Raw genomic sequence first — 23,157 nt, 5'->3', positions numbered from 1 at the left:
AATGACTTCTATGGGTTGGGCTTATAAGCACTAGTTTTAAATGGGCTTAAAAAATCCTATCACAATCTTACCCTAATAATAGGTTGAGTAGGCCCCATGGGCTAAGCCCATTTTGACGGCTCTATATTAATCTCATAAGTGAAATCTATAGAAGATAGTACGTATAGATCTTAACCCTACTTTAATGAGGTAGATACATGATTTACAATGGGAAAAAGGAAAAATATACCTCCGAACTATCGTAAATGGTATGCAAATATCCTCTGTCATTACTTTTTGGGGACATTGGTGCCCCTGCCGTACCAAAAACTAGAGCATATATACCCTTTTATACTAACGGACATACACATGTCATAATCTTATCCATCGACCCGACATTTATTAAATATCGGATCGACAGATAAAATTGCGCCACGTGTCCCTATTTAGTCTTCCGTTTGAGTGAAGGGCATAGATGCTCTAGTTTTTGGACGACAAGGACACCAATGTCCCAAAAGTATGACGGAGGGTATCTGCATACTATTTACGATAGTTCGGGAATATATTTGTTCTTTTTCCCGATTTACAATAGACTAGCAGCTCAAAATAAATGTAGTATTTGAAGGAGAATTACATAAATAATACAATAACAAGAAGTAATGCACAACAAAGAGATGATGTAATCACTGTATAGCACCGACCCTAACCTCTCCCACATAAAGTGCGACCACCTTCAACTACTTACTAGTCCTATCTCTATTAGACATTGGACTAATTGGGTCAGCTTTCTAAACATGGTCAAGTTTTTAAATATTTTTTCAATTGATGGATCACTCTCGTATTTCAATAATATGGACCTTCAACAATCCATTGTAGCAAAACAAATTCATATTCCAAAGTAAAATGAAATTATATTGTATCCTATCTAACCATCTTCCTCAAAATTCAACACTAATCATGTAAACAAGTCATAAACAATTATAACAACTGATATAAATTTCATATGAATAAATCACAAGTCACAAACTTTAACCCAAATAAATTTTACCATTGACTCAAAACTTATTCATTAATATATTACTCATTCAAATTTAATTCAACCCGTCAATTTAACTATTCGATCTACCAAAAAAATTAAATTATTAGCCCACCACACATCACGCTGGTTCATGGGGTATGGGACATGGAGGAAAATGTAAAGTTCTTTAATCAGCAGTCTTAATAGACTTTTATAAGATTTTGATTTAATAATAATAATTAAAAAAATAATAATAATAAGAATTTTCAGTTGTACAAAAAAAACCAAAAAAAAGAGAAAAAAAAAATAGAATCCCATAAAGAAAAAAATTGTTCAGCTTCTGGAAAGTTTTGATGATCAAATTGAAATACTTTTCTACTGTTTTGATGATATGGGTATTTTTATTAGAGGTTGCATTTTTGGATTAACCAATAGGATTCTTCATTGAAGATTTTTTTTTTTTCTAAATCAAGAAAATTTTGGGTGATTTTTTTTCTTTTTAATGATGGAGAGAAGAACCCAAAATGAAAATAATCCTCCAGAAAATATACCCTTTAATGTTGAAGATTCAATTTTTAGCTCAAATTTGTTCTTGGATGGTGATGGAGAAATTATTCTTACTCAAACTTCTGATAGATTGTCTTGGAAATCTGTTGAATCTGTACTTAATGTAAGTTTTTTTTTATGTTTTCTTTTGCTATAAAATTCCCATTATTTTGATTGTGAGCATGTTAAGCTTAATGGTGTTCTACCCATTTCCTCATATTTTGTGTTTTGGCTCTGTGTTCTAACTTTTGCTTTTCTATGATTAGTTTTTGAGATTTTTGTTATTCTAGTTAATCTGTTGGATTTGTTAGTTATTGGTAAATTGGGTTGTTGGTATAATGTACTTTTAGGTATATATGCCATTTTATTGTTTGGTTGACATGGAAGAGTTTGGAGGTTGAAGCTTTGGGAGCTCAAAGTTTCCTTTTTTACAAATAAAAACACCTAAATTAATCGCACAAGTGAGGTCTGGGGAGGTTAGGATGTACGCAACAGACCTTACCCCTACCTTTGTGAGGTAGAGAGACTATTTTCGACAGACCCTCGGCTCAAAGTTTCCTTTTTTACGAAAACAAACGCCTAATGTAATCGCACAAGTGAGGTCTGGGAAGGGTAGGATGTATGCAACAGACCTTACCCCTACCTTTGTGAGGCAGAGAGAGTGTTTTCAATACACCCTCGGCACAAAGATTCTTTTTTTACAACATCATACCTAGTGTAATCCCACTAGTGGGGTCTAGGGAGGGTAGGATGTGCGTAAACCTTACCTTACCTTTGTGAGGTAGAAAGCTGGTTTCGATAGTCTCTCGGCACAAAGATTCCCTTTTTATTGTTTAGTTTCACTTTTCATTCCTTTTCTTTCTTTTTTTGCTTTTATGTGCATTAAGCAATTAGCAAACTCACTTGAAGTGGGGTTTGATATATTTGTAACTGATTAAATTGAACTATGCTGTAGTTTAAAGGTACCTGCATCTTGTTCTGGCCAGCTTTTTGCAAAGATCACCTGAAATATATGTTTGAGATAATCGTCACGGGAGAGTCATATCTTATCATTTAACATTGAAAAATAGTGGTAATAAAGAGGAAGTAGTGTGAGCTGGCATGAAAACTTCAGCACTTCTTCAAGAAAAATGGTGGTATTAGATTAAGGTGCTAAAACTAGTGTATAGAAAGCTAACATACTCAGAGAAGAGATAATTATGTATCATGTATGACATTTTAAAAAAGGATGCTTTGTCACGTTTTTCGCTTTAGTTCCCTTTAGTGTATAGAAAGCTAACAGTCTCATATTCACTTTTTTTTTCGCTTTCTTTAATCTTTACGTTTTGATTATTGCTCCTACCTGTTGTTTCTTGTGTTTTGTTTATCACATTATTCTGCTCTGTATGGTCTGTTACACTCTCTCTATTATTTGCTATGCCTTGTTCTACCTCTATATTGTCTTTTTCAAACTGCCTTGTTATGTGTTACTTGAGCCGAGGGCCTTTCGGAAACAACCTTTCTATCTCCACAAGGTAGGAGGTAAGGTTTGTGTACACTATACCCTCCCCAAACCCCACCTGTGGGAATACCATGTATGTTGTTTTTGTTGTTCTTTAATCCTTACTTCCTTTGATATGTTGATACTATAGATGTTTTGCCGACCTTGAGGAAATGGGTGCTGACTGTTCAATGTATGGCAGGGGCAGGATCCGTCATCTTGTTTCGGCATAGAACTTGTTTCTAAAAGTGAAACCACATTGTGTTTTAGTGATGTATACTCTGCAGAGTTCATTGATTGGGGGTTGGTACATGAAGCTGCCTTTTTGGGCCAGTCATTTGAGGTTATAATTATTTAACAAAAGCTAAGGATCTAAATATGTCTACTTTGATCCAAGAGGTAACAATATGTATATGTGGATACAGATGTACCGATTTACAATACGCGGAGTCCAGAAATCAAAGACGCAACCTTCTGTTTTGGTTCCGTCTTTTTATACTTTTGGACACAAGGATTCACAAACATGTCAGATGTGGGTTAATCGGATTAATGATCTTCTAAACATGGACGCTGAGCGGCCAAAGAACCTTCTGGTAAGTTTAGTATGTTATCAATTACCAGTTAACATGTATGTTAGTTGGTAAAGCTCTGGTAGTGCCTGTACTCTCTAAATGGTGACAGAAATTGACTTCAGATTGAAGTTGAAGTTTCTTCAGACTTTTTCCTTTGTGATTAGTAGGTTTTTGTTAACCCAAAGAGTGGGAAAGGACTCGGATGTAAAGTTTGGGAAACAGTGGCTCCGACATTTTCTCAAGCGAAAGTGAAAATGAAGGTAAACTTTTCTGGTAGCTTGTGTTTCATTGTTAAAGGATGTTCTGAATGTGCCTTTCATTCTAGATTGTCTATGAGAACAATGATATGCTGTTGTAGCTTTTTGTCCACGGTTGTTTCTTGTACTTCGATTATCGTATTATTTGGTTGTAGTTACTATTTAGTTGTTTTGTGATGGTTTCACTTCCGTTTATTCTCTGTATGGACTGCTTTAGACTATTGAGGTTCTATCGGAAACAACATCTCTACCTCTGAGGTAGGGGTAAGGTCTGCGTACACTACCCTCCCCAGACCCCACTTTGTGAGACTATACTGGGTATGTTGTTGTTGCCTGGTTTCCTTTTCAACCCTCGACCAAATAAAGGTCTTAGGAAAACGAGAAATGTATATGAAGTTTGCTACTCTATGGACACCAACCAACCAACATTAATAATTTTTCTTTTTCTTTTTTCCTAAAAGTACTATTTTGGTATTCACCTTTGCCTTTTATCCTTATAGTAAAAAGAACTAGTGCAACAGAGGAATCAAAAAGCAGGCTGATTTTAGGATCTATCTTCATTTAAATTCTGTGTAAAATTTACTCAAGATAAGAGTTTCTGAAAATGCTATAAATATAAAGACCGTTATTTTATAGCATTTCTTTCAAGTAAGTAATGCTAAATAAAAATTGACCAAAATGGTGGCCTCTGTTGTTAAATGGCATTATCACTATCTTCAAAAGGCTACTCAATTGCCCCTTAGAAATGTCGGGAACTGAGGAATTCTGGTGATGCGTCCATGTCATATACATCTTGTCTGTAACACTACAAAGCCAAGAAGTTCAAACATTTGTATTTGAAACTACACATGTACAGTGCCCTCAAACATCTTTTATTTCTCTCTGGGCAAATTTCTATTTGGCTATTGCACCGGTGATTGACATCTTCCACAGTAGCAGCACACATAGAACATCTACTGCGTAAAATGATGCATCATTTCTGTAGGCTTATTTTTTCTCAGACACACTTTGCTTGCTGTAACGTAGGAAAATCCCTTACCTTAAGAGAATCATAATATCTCTAGGTACTGAAAACCTGAAACTCATTCAAGCTTTCTTCTATTATCTGCAAAATAGTCAATCGGGTCGATTAAAATTTTGTTGTTTTCATTGCGTCCGGGCTTAGTTCTAGTGGCAAAGGTTGAGGGATTTGTGACTCTTAGGTCATAGGTTCAAGCCCTATGCCATGCAAACTAAACATGGTATTTAATTGGACAAGGCTAGAGGGTAGACCCATTATCCCTGAGTTTTAAAGACGGCAGTTGGTCCTAAGAGTTGTCCCTAGACAAATTTCTCGGTCATCAAAACAGAAAAGAATCATTGTTTCATTATGTTAGTTTGAAGACTATCATTCTTCGACTTCGATATATTATGGCTGTGATATATCAGTGAATAGTCAACATATCAGGACTTTTTTGAGTTTTTCTCAATGCCCTTTGTGGTTTCCTAAAAGAAAACTATGAATTCTATCCAGCTTTATCGTGCTTCGTGAGTTTTGTATGAGTTTGGAATGACTAGATTGTTATATGAGTAGTGGCTATTGAATACAAACAGTTTCATGGGGGTTACTTTTCAATCTTGTGGTAATAGGATTTAATTCCCTAACTTTTCTATCCACTATCTGCAAACTAAACTTGGATAATTCAGCTTTGAAAGTGGATAATTATTATTTACGTTCCAGTTTGTACTCTTTTTAAGTTCGCTGTATTCTTTTCATCAGGTTACTGTGACAGAAAGGGCAGGACAAGCTATTGATATGATGTCTTCCATTACAAGTAGAGAGCTCAGTTCATATGATGGCGTGGTAGCAGTTGTAAGTACTAAGTAGTGACAGATATCTATGTTTTTTTTTTGGGTGCGTGGGTGGGTAATTTCGACATGAAGTTTTTCTATTTGGTGCCAAAGTTGAGCACTCTTTTGAAGTATATAAATATCACTCACAAGATACTTGAGGATTGCAACTTTTGTCTCTAATTTGCTATATGAGATGCGTAGAGGAAATGTAAATCAGTCCATTGATAAAAAAAAGTACTTGTCTAATGCTTCAAATCTTTTTTCATAGACATTTTAAGAGAGAATTAAATGTGTCAGGTTTTCTCCTTGTTAATGTTGATAAAGCTTTGTTTTGATGCATTTGTTCTCGTTTTACCAATATGGTGGAGTTGCAACGGATTTCACGGCTTTTGATAGTTCTTGCTTTTCTTTACGTGGGGATTGGAAATCTTGCGTTGTTCCCTTCAAACAATAAAGGGGTGAAGGGGGGCAAAGATGCCAAGGGTGTACTTATACACGGTAGTAATGCTTCACTTCTCGCATGTCAGTAATGCATATCTATCGAAGATGAATAGGTACATCTTTAGCAAAATAAGAGTGTCTTAAAAGATCCATATGATCCTTTTGTTTCCATCAAAACATGGGTAGACATGTATGCATCAACACGAGATACATAACATAGCCATTTTGGCATCTTATATTGTAGTTCTTCTAACAATTTTACCACCAAGTTGCTTAAGCTTCTTAGGTCTTTTACTATCTGACATCATTTCAGGGCGGTGATGGATTTTTCAACGAAATACTGAACGGTCTTCTCTTGTCGAGGCACAAATGTTCATATCCACCAAGTCCTACTGAACTTAACCATCCCGTTGAGAATAATGGTGATGGGCCTGTTCTTGATACCAATGTGGATATCAGGGACCCATCTGATAGCGGTGAGGATGAATCTCCTCTTCTAAAGCAATCAACAGATCTCAGTATGTAAACACATAAATTCTCTCCATAAATTGTTTTCTTTGCATAATCAATATTTGTGAAGTGTGCTTATGAACAGTGTATCCGGAATTACAGGAACCGGAGATGATTCCTGCCAAACAGGTTAGTTAATTTTAAAATCATGATTAATAATCTTAAGAATTTGTATCTTGTGTGTTGCAAGCCTAAAATAGATCTGTAAAGATGCCCATCCTCTAAAAGTTTTAAACTTTTAGATGACGGTTCACACATTCAATACGATATTACAGTATTAGCTTTTGTAGAAGCTCTAGGTTCCAGTCTCGTTACCACACACTTCAAAATATTTCCATGTGCTTGACCCAAGAAAATGAATCGGGCCTGCAAGTGAGGGGAGCGTTGTGATAAATAAATAAAAGCGCCGCATTTCTGATCGTTTAAGCATTTTCATGACTATATTTGGATGTACATAACCACAATGATAGGAAGGAAAGGGGACAAATATGATTGATAACATTGTATTTGAAAACATTATCATTTCTTTCCTTTCCTTTTCCTCCCCTTTGATGCCAACCTAAGTGCATTAGTTTTTTCCTCTCGCAAGTAACTTTTTTTAAATGATACAACATCTTTGATTTACCCTTTTGCCATCTCAGAAGCAGAAGATGTTGAATTTTCTTTCCCAAATGAAAAGTTCAGATTTGGACTTATTCCAGCAGGATCAACAGATGCCATTGTAATTTGGTAAGGTCTTATATTGATTCTTGTTAGTGTAGTTGAATGGTAACTTTGTCTGTTCAATGCCACTTTATGTGATACACTTTCCTTTTTAGTCTGTCCTAAAAAGAATGACACAGTTCTTATTCGACAAATGTTAATGACTATCAATATTTTACCGATGTTGGGTCCACTTATTTGGCAAAAAGTTCACTAAGGTGTACTCTTCTATTTATTAAACAAATTTGTTCTAAGGGTAGTTTTGGACATTGCAAAGTCTTCTCATATATCTTAAACTCTGTACCCAGTTAAACTACATCACATAAATTGGGATAGAGTGTGTATTTCGTTTTTAAAATCCTATGTTATGCTTAGCATTTAGCAACTTTTTATACGTTGCTAGCTGCATTATCTTTTTGAAATTCTAGTTGACTTTCATTTTTGCAGTACTACAGGGGCTAGGGATGCTATGACTTCTGCATTGCAGATCATCCTTGGTAAAGCAGTGTGCCTTGATATAGCTCAAGTTGTAAGATGGAAAAAGACTTCTACATCTAAAGATGAACCCTGTGTACGTTATGCAGCTTCTTTCGCTGGGTAATTTTCATCTATTATTGGTTAACTCATATGCTATTCCGAAACCAGTGTTCTCTAAATGTTTTTGTTTTAGCGGATACTCATTGTTAGTGTGTGGTGCACTTTTCTGACTTTCTTTCTGCTTTATTTCGAATCCATTTTATCCAGTAGTCATAGTATTACTCAGGTAGTTCTTGTTATTCCATTTCTGCTACTATTTAGTGTTTCTTGCACTTCTGTTATCGTATCATTTTGTTGTAGGGATTGTTCCTCTTTAGTATGCTTTGTCATGCGTTCTTTAGTATTTTTTCTTGGCTTCTTCACCCCCGTTGTTTTTGTTTTTCGAACTGGTTCATAATGCTTTTACTTGAGACGGGAGTTTATCAAAAATAACCTCTCTACCTTCCAAGGGAGGGTAAGGTCTGGTACACACTACCCTCCCCAGACCTCATTTGTGGGATTACACTGGTTATGCTGTTGTATATCCAGGGGTACCAGCCTACTTTTTTTTTAACTTATTGGTAAATATGTGGCATTTAGTTGAAAAATGAGCGATACATGATCAAATTTGCAGGCTTTGTTCTACTGAATCCTTTAATTCTTTGCTTTGCTATTCCTATAATAATATATGGTTTTACGTCATGGATTTGAGCTCTACTGTTGCACCAAAACCTGATTTAAAATTGAGAAGGGTAGAAGGAGGGGGGGATTATTCACCGAATTTTGAACCTTGCGCTACTGGCCCTCGGGGATTTCACAGTTATAAATAAAAAGATAAAACTATGGTATTGCTTTATTTACTAGCTCAATGTTTTCATTATGTGGGACATATTCCGTTTTGTCTTTTACTTGTGAACTTGTTATTTAAGTGGTTACAATTGCGCCGAATCATTGTCTCGAAATAAATCTGAATGTGAGTTACAGTGTGCTCATGAGAGCTTTTTAAACTTTTGCATTGGTAAATGGCTTTCTTCTTATACTCTGTTCAGGAGATCGCATTATTTCCCGCACCTGGTTGTTATGTTAACCGTCTGCCTATTTTTAAACTTTTCCATTGCATGCTCTTTTTTTAAAAAAAAAATTATAACCGTGGTGTCTAGGTCAGCTTGCGCGCACCTCGACTAATTTCACAGGATACCTGTCACCTACTACCAGCAACAGGTACCAGGTGATTCTATCCACCAAGGCTAGAACGGATGGGACACCTAGTATTTTTTTTGTCTCTGCTGAGATTTGAACATGAGACCTCATGGTTCTCACCCACTTCATTGACCATAGGTCACACCCTTGGTGCAATGCATGCTTCTTTGTGAACTTACGATTAAATTCTACTCCTCCTTCGTAATCATTCGCTTACTTATCAGGTATGGGTTTTATGGAGATGTAATCACTGAGAGCGAAAAGTACAGGTGGATGGGCCCAAAGCGTTATGATTATGCTGGAACAAAGGTGTTTCTTCGTCACAGGTATGGCTTGTGGACCAAATTTATTGGTGCAAATTTTTTTTCACAGTTGGTTCAATTTGCCATTTTGCCCATAACTGTCTTAATGAGCATCCCTACTGCTTTGCTCACGGATATTGCTGTCACTAATGAGGTTTTCAATTAGTAATGTTGAGAGGCTAGAGTAGATGCGTGATTGTACCTGTGTGAAAACACGTGCTCGACCTTCTGTGGTTGAGCTGGTTGGACGGTGATCATAGGGCCTTGATGGGTCTGGTGCCAAAATAGTCACTGCTCGTGATACTCCTATTTTTTCCTCCACTGCTCCTCCCTGAGCAGTGGTAAGGTTTATCAGAAACAACTTCTCTATCTCTACGAGGTAGGGGTAAGGTCTGCTATACTCTATCGTTCCATAGACCCCACTTGTTGTTACACTAGGTATGTTGTTGTTGTCCCTCACAGGGCATGTCCAACCTCCCAGATGGAGGATAGGAATCAACTTTATTATAAGCAGTGGCAGATCCACTGTAGAAGTTACGGGTTCAGCAGAAACCAGTAGTTTTGGTAACAAGAACCCAGTAAACAGAAAATGTAGAGGTCCAAAACCCATAAAACATAAAATTATGAATCCACCTCTGACTATAAGACCAACTTGAACTTGGATCCATGTCTTGTACTACGTCTTGGGCGTGGCAATGATCTCGCATTCTACTATACTTCCTCTAATCTTAATTCTGTAGATCACTCAATTTCATATACTTCTTACTGATGTAGTATATTTTACAACTTCATATTTTTGTAGATCGTATGAAGCAGAAGTTGCATACTTGGAAGTTGAATCAGAAAAGAAAAACATAGGTCCTGAGAAAGAGTCGACGGGCAGCTGGACAAAGGGATTGTGGTCCCTTCTCAAAAAGTCCGAAAGAGTAGCTTGTCGTGCAAACTGCAATATTTGCAAAACGAAAGCAGGCCACACATCTGCAAAATGTCCCAGCTTGCAGCCCTATTCAAAAGATTCAAGATGGTTAAAGTCCAAAGGGCGTTTTCTTAGTGTTGGAGCTGCTGTAATCTCTTGCAGAAATGAAAAGGCGCCCGATGGTCTGGTGGCTGATGCACACCTTTCAGACGGTTTTCTACATCTTATACTAATTAAGGAATGCCCTCACGCATGTTATTTGTGGTAATCGTCTCTCTCTCTCTCTCCTCACTGTTTTAACCTAGAAGCTTAAGGTCTAAACTCATGACCGGAGCTAGCGTATAGGTGCAGGCTTGGACTAGTAACTTTTGGTTATACCCTGTATTTATATTAGAAATTCCATTAAATATGCATAAATATTTAATTGCGAACCTAGAAACTAAAATGAGCTATGAATTCAGTGGCAAGTTCAGAATCCATAAACTTCAAATATGTATGCTTAGTCGTTGGATATTAATGACTTGAAAACGTAGAAATAAACCAACATGGCTCAACTTGGATGTGTCCGTATTCTTAGCACGGTATTACCTATCTTAGCCCTGCTGACGTCCACACGATGTTTGTCTATTTTATGCAGTCACCTTCTCCAGCTAGCAAAGAAGGATGGCAATCCACTAGATTTTGAATTCGTCGAGCACCATAAGGTAACCCGAAACTCTTTTCCTCCTGCTTATCTTTCCATGAAGCTATTCTTTCATAACATTTTCTGCATTCTGCTATTCAGACTCCAGCATTCACATTCACTTCTTTCGGCAAGGAGAGTATATGGAACGTTGATGGCGAGCTCTTTCAAGCTCATCAACTTTCAGCTCAAGTATTTCGCGGGTTGATTAACTTATTTGCTAGTGGCCCTGATGCCTAAAGTGGCTGAATCTCTTCATATAGGTTATGTTGCTTTTGACTCTCCGAAAATGGGGCACAACACTCATGTTGGATCCTCCAAAACTGCTCTACTTTTGGAGGATCTAACGCACATCTGATGATATTTTTGAAGAGTCCGAGCAACATAACATATAGGTGTTGTTTCTTGTTGGAAAGCTATTGGATATTCCATCAATTAATTTCTCTATTCATAAAAACTTTGTATTTGACAGCCCATTTCCTGCCTGGAAGTTACAAAGAGAAAGGCAGGGGGATGCCAGTGACTGTGTTTAGAGAACTGCTTAATTTTCTCATAAATTAGATAGGAAATGTTGTATAGGTAAAAATAAGTGCACCTTATAGATATAATAAAAATATATTCTATGGTATTTCACGAGGTCTGTTAAAGTGTGTGACCGTCTCATATAAAAATTTATGTTACTAGAGAGCATATTTATGTATTTGATTATGTTTTTTAGTATGCGTTTTCATGTGCAACTCTGATTCTTTCTCATTGGTCAAATAAATGATTTTTCATTCTTGATAATGGGTAGCAGTGATGTGAGATTCAAAATCAAAGCCGTTTGCATATTTTGCTATCATGTTGAAGTATGTGACTTTTGTATAAGAAAACACACTTTGATTATTTTTTCAATTAGTTTTGATTTTTTCTTTTCTATTAGGATAGTGTGAAGTAATATTTTTTTTTAGGTTGAGTATATCAAATAGCTTCATAAATTTGTCATTGAGTTTTATTTAAGAAACTCAAATTATGATGTGTTTTAGTTGAGTATCTAAACACGTGATAAAAAGTTTTTATTTGAAACTTCTTACTCATATTTTGAAAATGTTACCATGCGTGTAGAAACTATCATTACATAAATAAGTTGATCACATAAAATATGTCTCATGATAATTAACGCGAGATGTTTTATGCACCAGACTGTCTTTTTTAGTTTTTGGCAATTAAACTCACCCGTTAAGAATGAAACAAACTCATACTAATGAAATAGCGTTTTGGATTGAATCAAAACAAAAACCAACTTGCAAGAAAGGAGTTTGAGATTGAATATACCTATTTTAAAAAAAATCAAAATCTAAACAATTTGAAGATAATAAACCAAGTAGTGTACTAGTTTTTTGAAAAAGGACAGCTCGATACACAAAACATTCTGCATTCACACAGGATTCGAGGAACGACAGTTCGATACACAAAGCATTCTGCATTTACACAGGATTCGAGGAACGATTGAATCCTAAGGGATGTGCTAGTTCCCTAGAAGACATTATATTTTTATAAATTTCCAAAACCATCCTATAATCAACCACATCATTGGTTGAAGAATCCACAATTGGAATTGATTTTCCAATTGCAACTTTTTTAGCTTCACAAATAGTACCATCTTTCTTGTAACCTTCTAAACTTAGCATTTTATTAACATAAACATTGTGAAACTTTGTCATTAGCTTCAATGGTGAAAATAGCTTCCAATGGAGCTTAATCCGAACTTGTTTAATCTTCGAAAAAATCATCTTTCTCTTGTTTCCGAGCCTAAGAACTCGTATTTTCCTCTTGTTGTTATCCCTTTTTGCATCTCCTAATCTATGGTACTTTTGCGTCCCTACAAATTTCTTTAGGTAATGCAAATATGAAAAACCAAGATTTCCCATCGATGGGGTTTTGTTAACAACGATAGATCAAACAAGAACTTGATGAACGAATAAACAAAAAAGAACTTTTTTGATGAGCTAGTTAAGTGGAGTGTAAAAGAATTTGTGTGGATTCTTTATGTGTAAGAAGGGACACTTTATATAGGGCAAGAATGACATGGTAAGGTTAGAGTTAACTGGATAAAGACAATGATAAAGTTCATTTGATTATGTTTTTAAGGTACAAACATTAACAAAATGACATAAAATTATTGATGTATTTATAGTTTAAACACTATAATATTAAGGGAAAAAGGTCAAATATACCGCAAACCATCGTAAATGGTATGCAGATACCTTCCGTCATACTTTTGGGACATTGGTGCTCCTATCGTCCTAAAACTGGAGCATATATACCCTTTATATTAACGGGCATACACGTGTCATAATCTTATCCACCGACCCGACATTTATTAAATATCGGATCAATGGATAAAATTGTGTCACGTGTTCCTATTTAGTCTTCCGTTACAATGAAGGGCATATATGCTCTAATTTTTTAATGACAGGGGCATCAATGTCCCAAAAATATGACAAATGATATATACATACTATTTACGATAGTTCAAGGGTAATTTGTCTTTTTAACTTTACTATAGATTAGAAAAAGTTAAACTTGACTATATTACTGTGGATCGTATTTGAAAGGATCAAATGAGATGATTGTTTATTCATATTTGACTGTTTCAAACAAACTATGAAATTTTGGTAGTATATCAAAGAAACATATTAGCATTGATATTTTGTAGCAACAACAATAGACCCTCAGCTAAAAAAAATAATAATAATCATTTTTCAAAACAATTTTGAAAAAAATTAAACTAGACCACACTGATTAATAGTCGTTTAGGGTGAGGTATAATGTATAATAATCTCAGGATAAAATGTAGAATTATTTTATCTTGCGGTTGGTTGAGGTATTAGACAATCCTGGGAATATTTATCCCACCATCATTTAAGCCTTAATGATGAGATAAGTTATCTCATATACATGGTGAAATAACTTATTCTGAAAAAATTAATTCCGAAATAACTTGTTCTCAACCAAACGATCAATAATTATAAGGTTGTTTGTTGTTGAGCCAATTGAAAAGGTCCAGTTATAATCACTACCACTTGCTGCCAAGATTGCCGTCCCTTACACTTTATGTGCAAAAGGTGAGTATTACATTACAATTAAAACAAAACAAAAATGATTGCAGGATTCAGGAAAGGGTCGCACCTTAAGGGAGCGTGTTGTAGATAGCCTATCGTGACACAAGCATCAATAGTTGATTCCATGAGTCAAACATGTGACCTATAAATCACATCAAAACAACTTTACTGTTGCTTCAAGATTCCCCTTTAAGTTTTACATTCCAATTGAGAGTTGAAATTCAAATAACTTCTTTTTCGCTAAAAAGAATGGGTTAGGGATGAAAAATGGGAAGGGGATTACAAGGTAGAGAATCGAACCCTCACCAACAAGATGAAAGTTAGGTAGTCAACCAACCAAGCTACTAAGATTCCTCGTTCCAATCAGAAACTGAAATGAATTTTTCAAAGAAACTATAGACAATAGTACACACTGAAAAACTCCACAATTTCAGTAAAAAGGTATACTCATGAACTATTAACAAAAGGACTTCAGCCTGTATCTCTTTAAACCAATGCTCATAAACACAGGCCATAAGGCCGTCATAATAGTTTCGCAATGTCATGTCTACACATCACATTTTATCTCGTCTATTAATGAATGAAATCACGGAAATTACTTGAGATGTTGGTACTAACCAGTTAGCACAGCAAAGCTCTTGAAGTCAAATCTAACAAATGAAGGTAAACTTACAAAGGTAAATTCACAGAAGAGGAAAAACAAGCAACCCCTGAAAAAATCAACCTGTTTGATGAGAGGACTAACAGAGTGCTGAATACCTATTCTGATCTATACAGTAAATGCACGAATGACCTAACATTTAGTCAATGCCTCCATCTGCCACTTTCAACGTCGTCATCAAAGATTGGTCCAGTCTCACCGGCACTGTGTTCTGATACGGCAATGCCATGTTCAGGTTGAACATACATACTATCAACTTCAGGTTGCCTTATAGTAAGACAACCGGGATTATTCGACATAGATTGTGTACCAGTTCGCTGTTCCGCCAGCCTTTGTAAATGCACATGGGGCATCCTACCTGGACATGGAATAAGCAGTGTATCAAAATTTCCGTAACGAGTTCGATCAACTAAAAATACATGTCATGTCAACTTCTTCTTTCGAGTCTTCAGATATAAACTTTCTAGTAACAGTGAAAATGTGAATCTTTTAACTCAGAAAAATAAACAGCAATAAGGCAGGGCATTAAAATGCAAGAGAAATTGCTAATATACGAATGTAAGGACTATAAAGCTTGTAAACCTTCAACAAAATACCTGATGAAATCCCACAAATGGGGTCTAGGTAGATGTACCCAAACCTTACCCCTACCCCGTGGAGGTAGAGAGGTTCCGAAGGACCCTCACCTCGAGTGCAACAAAGCAAAGTAGTTATGAAAAGGAAAAACGATAGTGAAGAAAACACAGGAACTAAAAAGGAAAGCAGTGCGGAGCACTCATAAAAGGAACAGTAACAACAACGAAATAGCCTTGTAAGCTTTCATGGTTTACATAAACCCAACCATGAAATATCAGCAATAGCTAAGTTATATTGGGCCCTTAAACTTTTTCATTTACAGATTCTTTTCCCTTCAGCTGGGAAAAGGCTGCATCTTACAACATTTGGAAAGCCAAAATAATTTAGCACTCAGCGGGCCGGCTTACCTCTATTAGATTCTGGTGTGTAGGATAAAACAACATAAGAGAAAACAAGACCTTTCTCAGAAGTGCTCTGCCATGTGTTCACCATTGCATATTTCTAGATGTTCCCATCCCCCCAAACAATAGACGCAACAACAGAAAATGTGCAATGACTAAGCAATATTCGCCCATTAACATTTTCCTCTGTTTCTTTCTCCTTCTTCAGCTAGGCAAGGACTCGAAACTTACAGCATTTGGAAACCATAAACAGAACTTAGTATTCAAAGCAACAGAGAGGAAAAGACAAACAACCAAAGATAGTGCTCCCTCATGATTTCCCTTTTAAGTGCTAAAATTTCAGGGAAACACTGACAAAATCATCAACCAATTGAACTAATTACGCAACAATTTACACACAACAAAAAAAAACTTAACACTGATTAAACAATTTCAGTAATCAAATAGGTTCCTAAAGCTAAAGTAATTAACATTTAGAAAAATAAACAGCAATAACACAGGGCATCATTTAGAGATGCAAGAGAAAATGCTAATTTAAGAATGAAAGGACTATTAAGCTTGTAAACCTTCAACAACAACATACCCAGTGAAATCCCACAAGTGGGGTCTGGGAGGTGTGAATCTACGCAAACTTTACCCCTACCTTGTGGAGGTAGAGAAACTGTTTCCGAAGGACCCTTGGCTCAAGTGCAACAAATCAAAGTAGTATTGAAGAAAAAAAAACAATAGTGAAGAAAACATAGCAACTAAAAAGGAAAACAGTGCAGAGCATTCAGAGAAAGAACAGTAACAACAAGAAAATAGCCTTGTAAGCCTTCGTGGTTTGCATAAATCAACCATGAAATATCAGCAATAGGCTAAGTTATATTGGGCCCTTAAACTTTTTCATTGACATATGGTTTTCCTTCAGCAGGGCTAATGCTGCATTTAACAACATTTGGAAAACCAAAAATAGTTTAGCACACAGTGGGCTGGCTTTCCTCTATTAGATGCTGGTGTATAAGATAAAAAAACAGAAGAGAAAACAAGACCTTTCACAAAGGTGCTCTGCCATGTGTTCACCATTGCACATTTCTAGATGTTCCCATTCCCCCCAAACAATAGACGCAACAACAGAAAATGTGCAATGACTAAGCAATATTCGCCCATTAATATTTTCCTTTGTTTCTTTCTCCTTCTTCAGCTAGGCAAGGACTCGAAACTTACAGCATTTGGAAACCATAAACAGAACTTAGTATTCAAAGCAACAGAGAGGAAAAGATAAACAACCAAAGGTAGTGCTCCCTCACGTGTCATGCCATTGCCTAATTCTAACCTACTCACTCTGGAATAGCTGGCGAAAAGGGAAGCACCCATTTACCCCCACCCTTGAGGATGGAGAGGCAATCTAATAGGAGAACGTATGCATAAAAATCCAGCAACAGTAGAATTTGAAGGTATCTACTATCCTCCAGAAAACTTCATTTACGTATTATGCACTTCTGCAAGAAAGTGAGAATTAAACTGAGGAACTCATTTACATGGTTTTCATATTATCTTTCAGCCATCAGATACAAACTCACTACACATGTGGCAGTCAAATTGATTTACTATTTACCATCATAAAAATCACAATGCCCTACCATTAAGGATTTTAACTAGTGAACTGGCTAATTCTTTGTTTTTGTTGATTCCAAGTTGGATTACTGTGAAAAGAGATACTGAAGAAAGTGAGCAAGTACCATCTATATCATATGGTGGGGGGAAGAATTGTAGGTAACAAATTGAAGCCACAGTCAATCCTGCATAAATGTCACAAAGAAAATAAACAATAAGTTCTCTATACAAGGCAACAAGAAAACTAGAAAAGAGTACATGATCATCCATAATTTACAGACCTAAGAGACCTCCAGCAAATACATCTTGCCAATGGTGCCAGTAATCATCAACCCGGGAAACTGCGACTAATGCCGCCATCAGCAAGGGCAAGAAAACAAGGCAGAGCTTAGCAACATGGCCTCTTCGATCAAATAACTTGATTTTCCCTGACAGGTACCAAGCGAGGAAGCCAAGACCAGCAAAAGACCCTATTCACATGATACCAACAAATGCCAACAAGCTTCAGTTTTCTTTAAGAACTCAATTTACTCAAAGCAAGCCAAGATCTTAGATAAACAGCCAAACACCCATACAGACACATAAAGAAACATAATATTTCATATTGTCAAATCTGGTTGAAAATTGAAGCATAAGCCAGTCACCTATGCACTTACAGGAGTTCCAAGTTACGAGCAAGATGTCTACTTATGTAGATCATCCAAGCATAAGTCAAACTCACCTAAGAATCAGCTAACTAATATAGCTGAACTATTTGAGGTGAAAACTTAACTATTAAAACATTATAGGTTAAGCATATGGGAAAAGGAGTGATAGGGTAGTGATAAATACAAAAATCTATTATTTGGATTTTTAACAAATCGTTAGACAAATTCGGCAGGTACTTGACTGGATTGTACCGGACAACACAGTACAGATGTTTCATTCTTCCAGCATTTTATAAATAATTATTTAAAGATCAGTTGTACTAATTACAAGGAAAAGCAATCTAAAATATTGCAGTGAAATCCTATGTTGAATGGGAGAAGAATAAAATATCAATACAGTGGAAAAGGAAACAGTTCACATCACTAAGAAAGTTTCATTGGAAGAAGGAATGAAAGTGAAGGGTAGCTCATTTGGTTTAAAGGGTCAAGTACAAAAAAGGAAATAATCACAAATTTCTGATGCCAACAATGCAATTGATAGGGAATAGTTATACTCACAAGAACTATGTCCGCTTGGGAAACTCTTATGTCCTTCTTTGATAACACTTTTCAAGCCAGTACATTTGACATTGCTTGTGATTGGATCAAACACCTAAACACATAAAATTATAATCGGAAGTTGCAAATGATGTCATATCAGTTTCTAATACAGAAAGGATATTCCAAGACAAATAAACATACCCCTTTTCCATCAGGGAAACACCGCCAAAAGAAGTCTGGACGGGGTCGACCAACAGCATCTTTTATTGCATCAGTAAGAACAGAGGTGATGAGTACAGAGTACAACAATCCTGAACAAAGCACACGAAGTAATCAATCTGATCCAGTTATATATACTTGCCAATATAACTTGCTACCAGGCAAAAGCTGATAGTCACGTAAGGGATAAAGAATACCTAATATAGCTTGATGCACGTCGTAGACATCCTTTCTGATGAAGTAAAAGACAAGTATGACTAGCAAAGGTAAGATTATAGCAATAATCTGTTTACAAGGAAAAGACATGGATTATAAAATGCCTACTTAGAAGTACAAAAAACACACATACTTCTTTGTAACTATGTAATGTCTCAAACCAATTTGTCTTAGAGGTTGCACTTACTGGAACAGCCCAAAAGGGAATGGTATTGTCTTTCAAAGGGTATCTTAAATCTGTCATCATGTCAGATCCAACAAAACGATGAAACGGTTCTATCACATTTAAAACTATATCTATCACCACAAGTAGGAAGAGAATAAGCCAGTCATGCATGTAAAATCTTGCTACTTCCACTCCCTGGTTTCTGAATGTATGGGCGCCCAACTGAATCTCTGGCATTTTACCAACTAACAGAACAATAATAGGGGTTAGTAAAACTTGCATGATGTTGATAAATAAGAAACAGAAACAGAGATAGCCTTTGGTACCATATTACAGAAAGGCAATATAAGATTCATCATGTTCACTTTATAATCAGTGAGACTCAATATATTCTATGTTGCATTTAAGACAGATCCAAGGGGCACTTTTGAGAAAAGAAAGAAATGATGGCATGGCTACAACAAAATCACTAGAAGAAGAGATAATGTCTGCAGTGTTTTAAGATTTGATGGCAAGCACATACAAATACAAAAAACAACAACAACTAAGCCCCATGCAATTGAACATTTCAAATATAAATTAATAATTTAGGTTCTCCAACCCTAGAAGCACATATAGATACATTTAGGGTCCGCTGTATAAATCCTTACAATCCATTTCCCTCCATTTAGTCCCGTATCATACCAATAATAAGTAATTTAGGCTCTCCAACACTACAAGCACATATAAATACAAACAGTGAAGATAAAACTGAAATTAAGTTAGTAAATGGTCATGCTAATGTTACCTTTCTCAAAAAAAAAATGGTCATGCTAATTAATCAAAATGAAGCTAAGAGGTCCATAGATAAAAATAAGAATAGATCTGCATATGAACCTAAAAGAGAAACTATCCGCTAAAAGTTCAGGATTTAGTTATCAAATAAGTTGCATCAATTTGCAAACTGATGCATTTACTCCTATTCTTCCATGGGATTAAACATTTTCAAGTACCAATAAACACAACAAAATTATTCTCACAATGTAGTTCTAATTCTTCAACTAGAAAGGTAAATCTGCAGCAAGCTCTCCAATTTTAAGCAAATTTATCGCTTTGATGACAGAAATTGCCATCAGTTGGATAACTTATTAGTTCCCATCCCTCACTGTTTTTGTTTTTACTAAATAATTTAGCTTTCAACCAAGTACATCACTAAACCTTTTTGTAGCATGAGTGCCAAAAGGTAATATTAGATCAATTCTAAAAAATATACACATAAAGTACCTAGTTTTGCAGAAACACCACGAGTTAACATACACCATAAACTACCTACTAAATTCTCCCCCGCCAACAACATGCTTCAATTTAAACTCTATCCACTATAAACCAGTTCGAAAAAATCTTAAAAAATCCAGCTAATACAATGTCTTCACAATTTACTCTCTAATTTCATCACTTTTAGCACTTCATATCCTCATTTTCCTTGCAATCATTCTCTTTTTTCTTTTTTTTTGAATTTGTCCTCGTCACCTTAATACTCTCACTTGAATTACAAGCTTACGTTACCAAGCTCAGCATTTTCCAAACAATAACACTTACATATACTCAAATTTTCACAAAACTCGACAATTCCTTATACTATTCCAACTAAACCAAACACATACATGATACAACAGCAAATTCACAAGTTACTTTTTCCTCACACATACACCAGCAGCAGCTGGTCAGCATCTCATCCACTAAAACACCATCAACATGCTTCAATTTAAACTCTATGCGCTATAAACCAGTTCGAAAAAACTTTACAGAAAATAAATAAAGTTAGGTTTTGCAAGTGTTTATCCATAAAAATCACCTAATACAATGTCTTCACAAATTACTCTCTAATTTCATCACTTAAAACTTCAATTCAAACTCCAAATCCTCATTTTCCTAACACTTACATATACTTAAATTTTCACATAACTCGCACTATTCCAAATAAACCAAAACACATACACCAGCAAAATCACAGGTTACTCCTCCTCCTCCTCCTCCGCTACGCCGCCTCAGTAACAAACCGAACTGCTTAAGGAACTGTTATACTAATATTAAACAACAATAATCAACGGAAAAAAGTAACAAAAACTTCGCCGTTGCGAAAACTGAACAGACTACAAAAAGTACATTGATAAAAATACCGAAAACTGAAAAAATTAATTCACCTGAAAAACTATCTGGAGAAGAGAATGCGAAGGAGAAAACGCTTTCGTTTTGCTTCTGGAAATTCAAATAATTGGAGAGATAAAGGTGAAGAGGAAAAGCAAAAGCAAAGGAAGCGTCAAAAATGCAGTGTGATAAAAAAGTGATGGAATTTAAACTGAGATTTTTGGTAAAATAGGAAAGAGTTAAGTAAGATAGAGCCAAAAAGGGGCAATTATTAAATCAATTTTACATTTATTATTATTCCCAATCCTCAGTCCACATTTGAGCTTCGAAAAAATTTGAATTGCACATTATTGGGTCCGTTTTAATAAAAGTTTAATATTTAACATAATAATAACGACTAGTTAGGTCTGAGGAGAGTAATGTGTACACAATGTTACTTCTAATTTGCAAAGGTAAAATTATTTTTATCGATAGATGTTTGTGTCTCAAGTAAAACATATTAAAATCAGGAGTAAAGAAAATACGAGTTTGAGTATGACTCATTATTTAGCTCAATTCAGTGCAAGTAATATTTGATCATTGACTCGACTATTTATTAGAGATTCAACTCATTTTCACTTGCCTAAATTCAGCACCCATTTGAGATTTTTAGTATCTAGTTTGCAAACTTGACAACAATTCGAAAAAAATGTAATTTCATAAGTGGGGTTTGTACGCAATTTTATTCCTACCTTTATGGAATAAAGAGATTATATTGACCTCTAGCGACCCTCTTTCTTTATTCAGACTTATAATCAGTAATATGAACAAACTCATAAATATTGATAAGAAGATAACAATCTCAACTAGTCGAGTAATAATCTATCATTACTTAATTAAGTATTCGTGTCCAATTAAACATTTTCATATAATAAGAATTTGATGTGTAAACAAATCATTTTCATGTTATTGTCAAGGACCACTTCTCGATTCTTTGCTTATTCTTGGTGTGTTTGGCCTTTCTACTTTTCTTTACTACGTACGCTTGTCCCTTTTTCCGGTACAAGAATTACGGTAAAATTGAAATTTGAAATTTATGAATTTAAATTATACTCTCTGCGTCTCATATTATAAGTCACTTTTTTCATTTGCACTTGCATTAAGAAATAAGGTAATTTTACCCTTATGCTCTTATTTAATATTTGTTTATGACAACTTTGTAATAAATGAAGAAATGTTAGATTTCAAAAATATAAATGCATTTGAATGACTATTTAAATTTTACTTTTTGAAGCCTAATTTTTTCACCAATTGATCCAAAATATTTTAAAAATCAAGTTTTTCCCACCTCAATTTTCCTATATATTTTTGTGTAAAAATATTTTTTTTATATTTTTATATATAAATTCTTTAAAGCAAACATGACAACATCACAAAATATTCAAATTCCATTACTTCAAATTGATCTAAATTTTTCTGCTGAATCTGATGTTATTGATATGAATTAGACGACAATGAATTTTAGTTCTAGTTTGACAATCATTTGTTTTTTTATTTAAATGGTGCATAATTCCTTTATTTTGGATCTTGATTTTTTCTCAATTTTGGCCTTCACATGTTTTGGTTGAGTCTTCTATTTTTACATCCTTTGAACTTTTTGAAATGTCATCTTCCTTGATAAAATTTGTTGAAGCTTCAACTTTCAAGATTATTTTTGAATTTTTTTTTCATCTTTTATTTTTCATTTGTTTGTTGATTTTTTTTTCAAAATCAGATTTTATAGAATAAGTAGTGAATAAAGAAAGTAGTTAATTAATGAAGTACTCTCCCAATGAAATTAATTACTTGTAGATTTCCTAGGTTAGTCAAAGTAAATACATTTAATCAATCAAGGTATAATGGACAAAATATGATAATTTATGCATAAATTTTATAAAATGACATATATTGTGGTCCAGCTATTTTTAGAAA

General features: G+C 35.0%; 2 protein-coding genes across 4 annotated transcripts; one reads left to right on the top strand and one right to left on the bottom strand.

The window, feature by feature from the left end:
- The first annotated feature begins 1,306 nt into the window (after positions 1–1,306).
- Positions 1,307–11,606, top strand: LOC102583597 (ceramide kinase). Of its 2 annotated transcripts, none has more exons than XM_015307286.1 (13): positions 1,307–1,667; positions 3,226–3,366; positions 3,449–3,616; positions 3,763–3,855; positions 5,612–5,704; positions 6,440–6,602; positions 6,739–6,765; positions 7,278–7,365; positions 7,786–7,935; positions 9,279–9,380; positions 10,159–10,536; positions 10,910–10,976; positions 11,057–11,606. In XM_015307286.1, exons 1-13 carry the CDS (start codon positions 1,500–1,502, stop codon positions 11,192–11,194), a joined length of 1,776 nt encoding a protein of 591 aa, XP_015162772.1. In that variant the 5' UTR covers positions 1,307–1,499; the 3' UTR covers positions 11,195–11,606. The 2 variants fall into 2 exon arrangements, with proteins under 2 accessions (XP_015162772.1, XP_006344319.2); XM_006344257.2 differs by having other exon boundaries at positions 6,440–6,644.
- Positions 11,607–14,515: 2,909 nt separating this feature from the next.
- On the bottom strand, positions 14,516–21,422 carry LOC102592199 (lipid phosphate phosphatase 2-like). Of its 2 annotated transcripts, none has more exons than XM_006344116.2 (8): positions 21,264–21,422; positions 19,102–19,325; positions 18,896–18,983; positions 18,681–18,790; positions 18,498–18,591; positions 17,574–17,762; positions 17,418–17,477; positions 14,516–15,077 (listed from the first exon to the last, which is right to left on the bottom strand). In XM_006344116.2, exons 2-8 carry the CDS (start codon positions 19,315–19,317, stop codon positions 14,863–14,865), a joined length of 972 nt encoding a protein of 323 aa, XP_006344178.1. In that variant the 5' UTR covers positions 19,318–19,325; positions 21,264–21,422; the 3' UTR covers positions 14,516–14,862. The 2 variants fall into 2 exon arrangements, with proteins under 2 accessions (XP_006344178.1, XP_015162771.1); XM_015307285.1 differs by lacking the exon at positions 21,264–21,422 and adding an exon at positions 21,003–21,109.
- Positions 21,423–23,157: the final 1,735 nt, after the last annotated feature.

This window comes from Solanum tuberosum, unplaced genomic scaffold, assembly GCF_000226075.1.
Source record: "Solanum tuberosum cultivar DM 1-3 516 R44 unplaced genomic scaffold, SolTub_3.0 scf00051, whole genome shotgun sequence".
Lineage (NCBI taxonomy): Eukaryota > Viridiplantae > Streptophyta > Magnoliopsida > Solanales > Solanaceae > Solanum > Solanum tuberosum.
The sequence above is the reverse complement of the archived record's forward strand: the minus strand, read 5'-3'. Positions and strand labels throughout refer to the sequence as shown.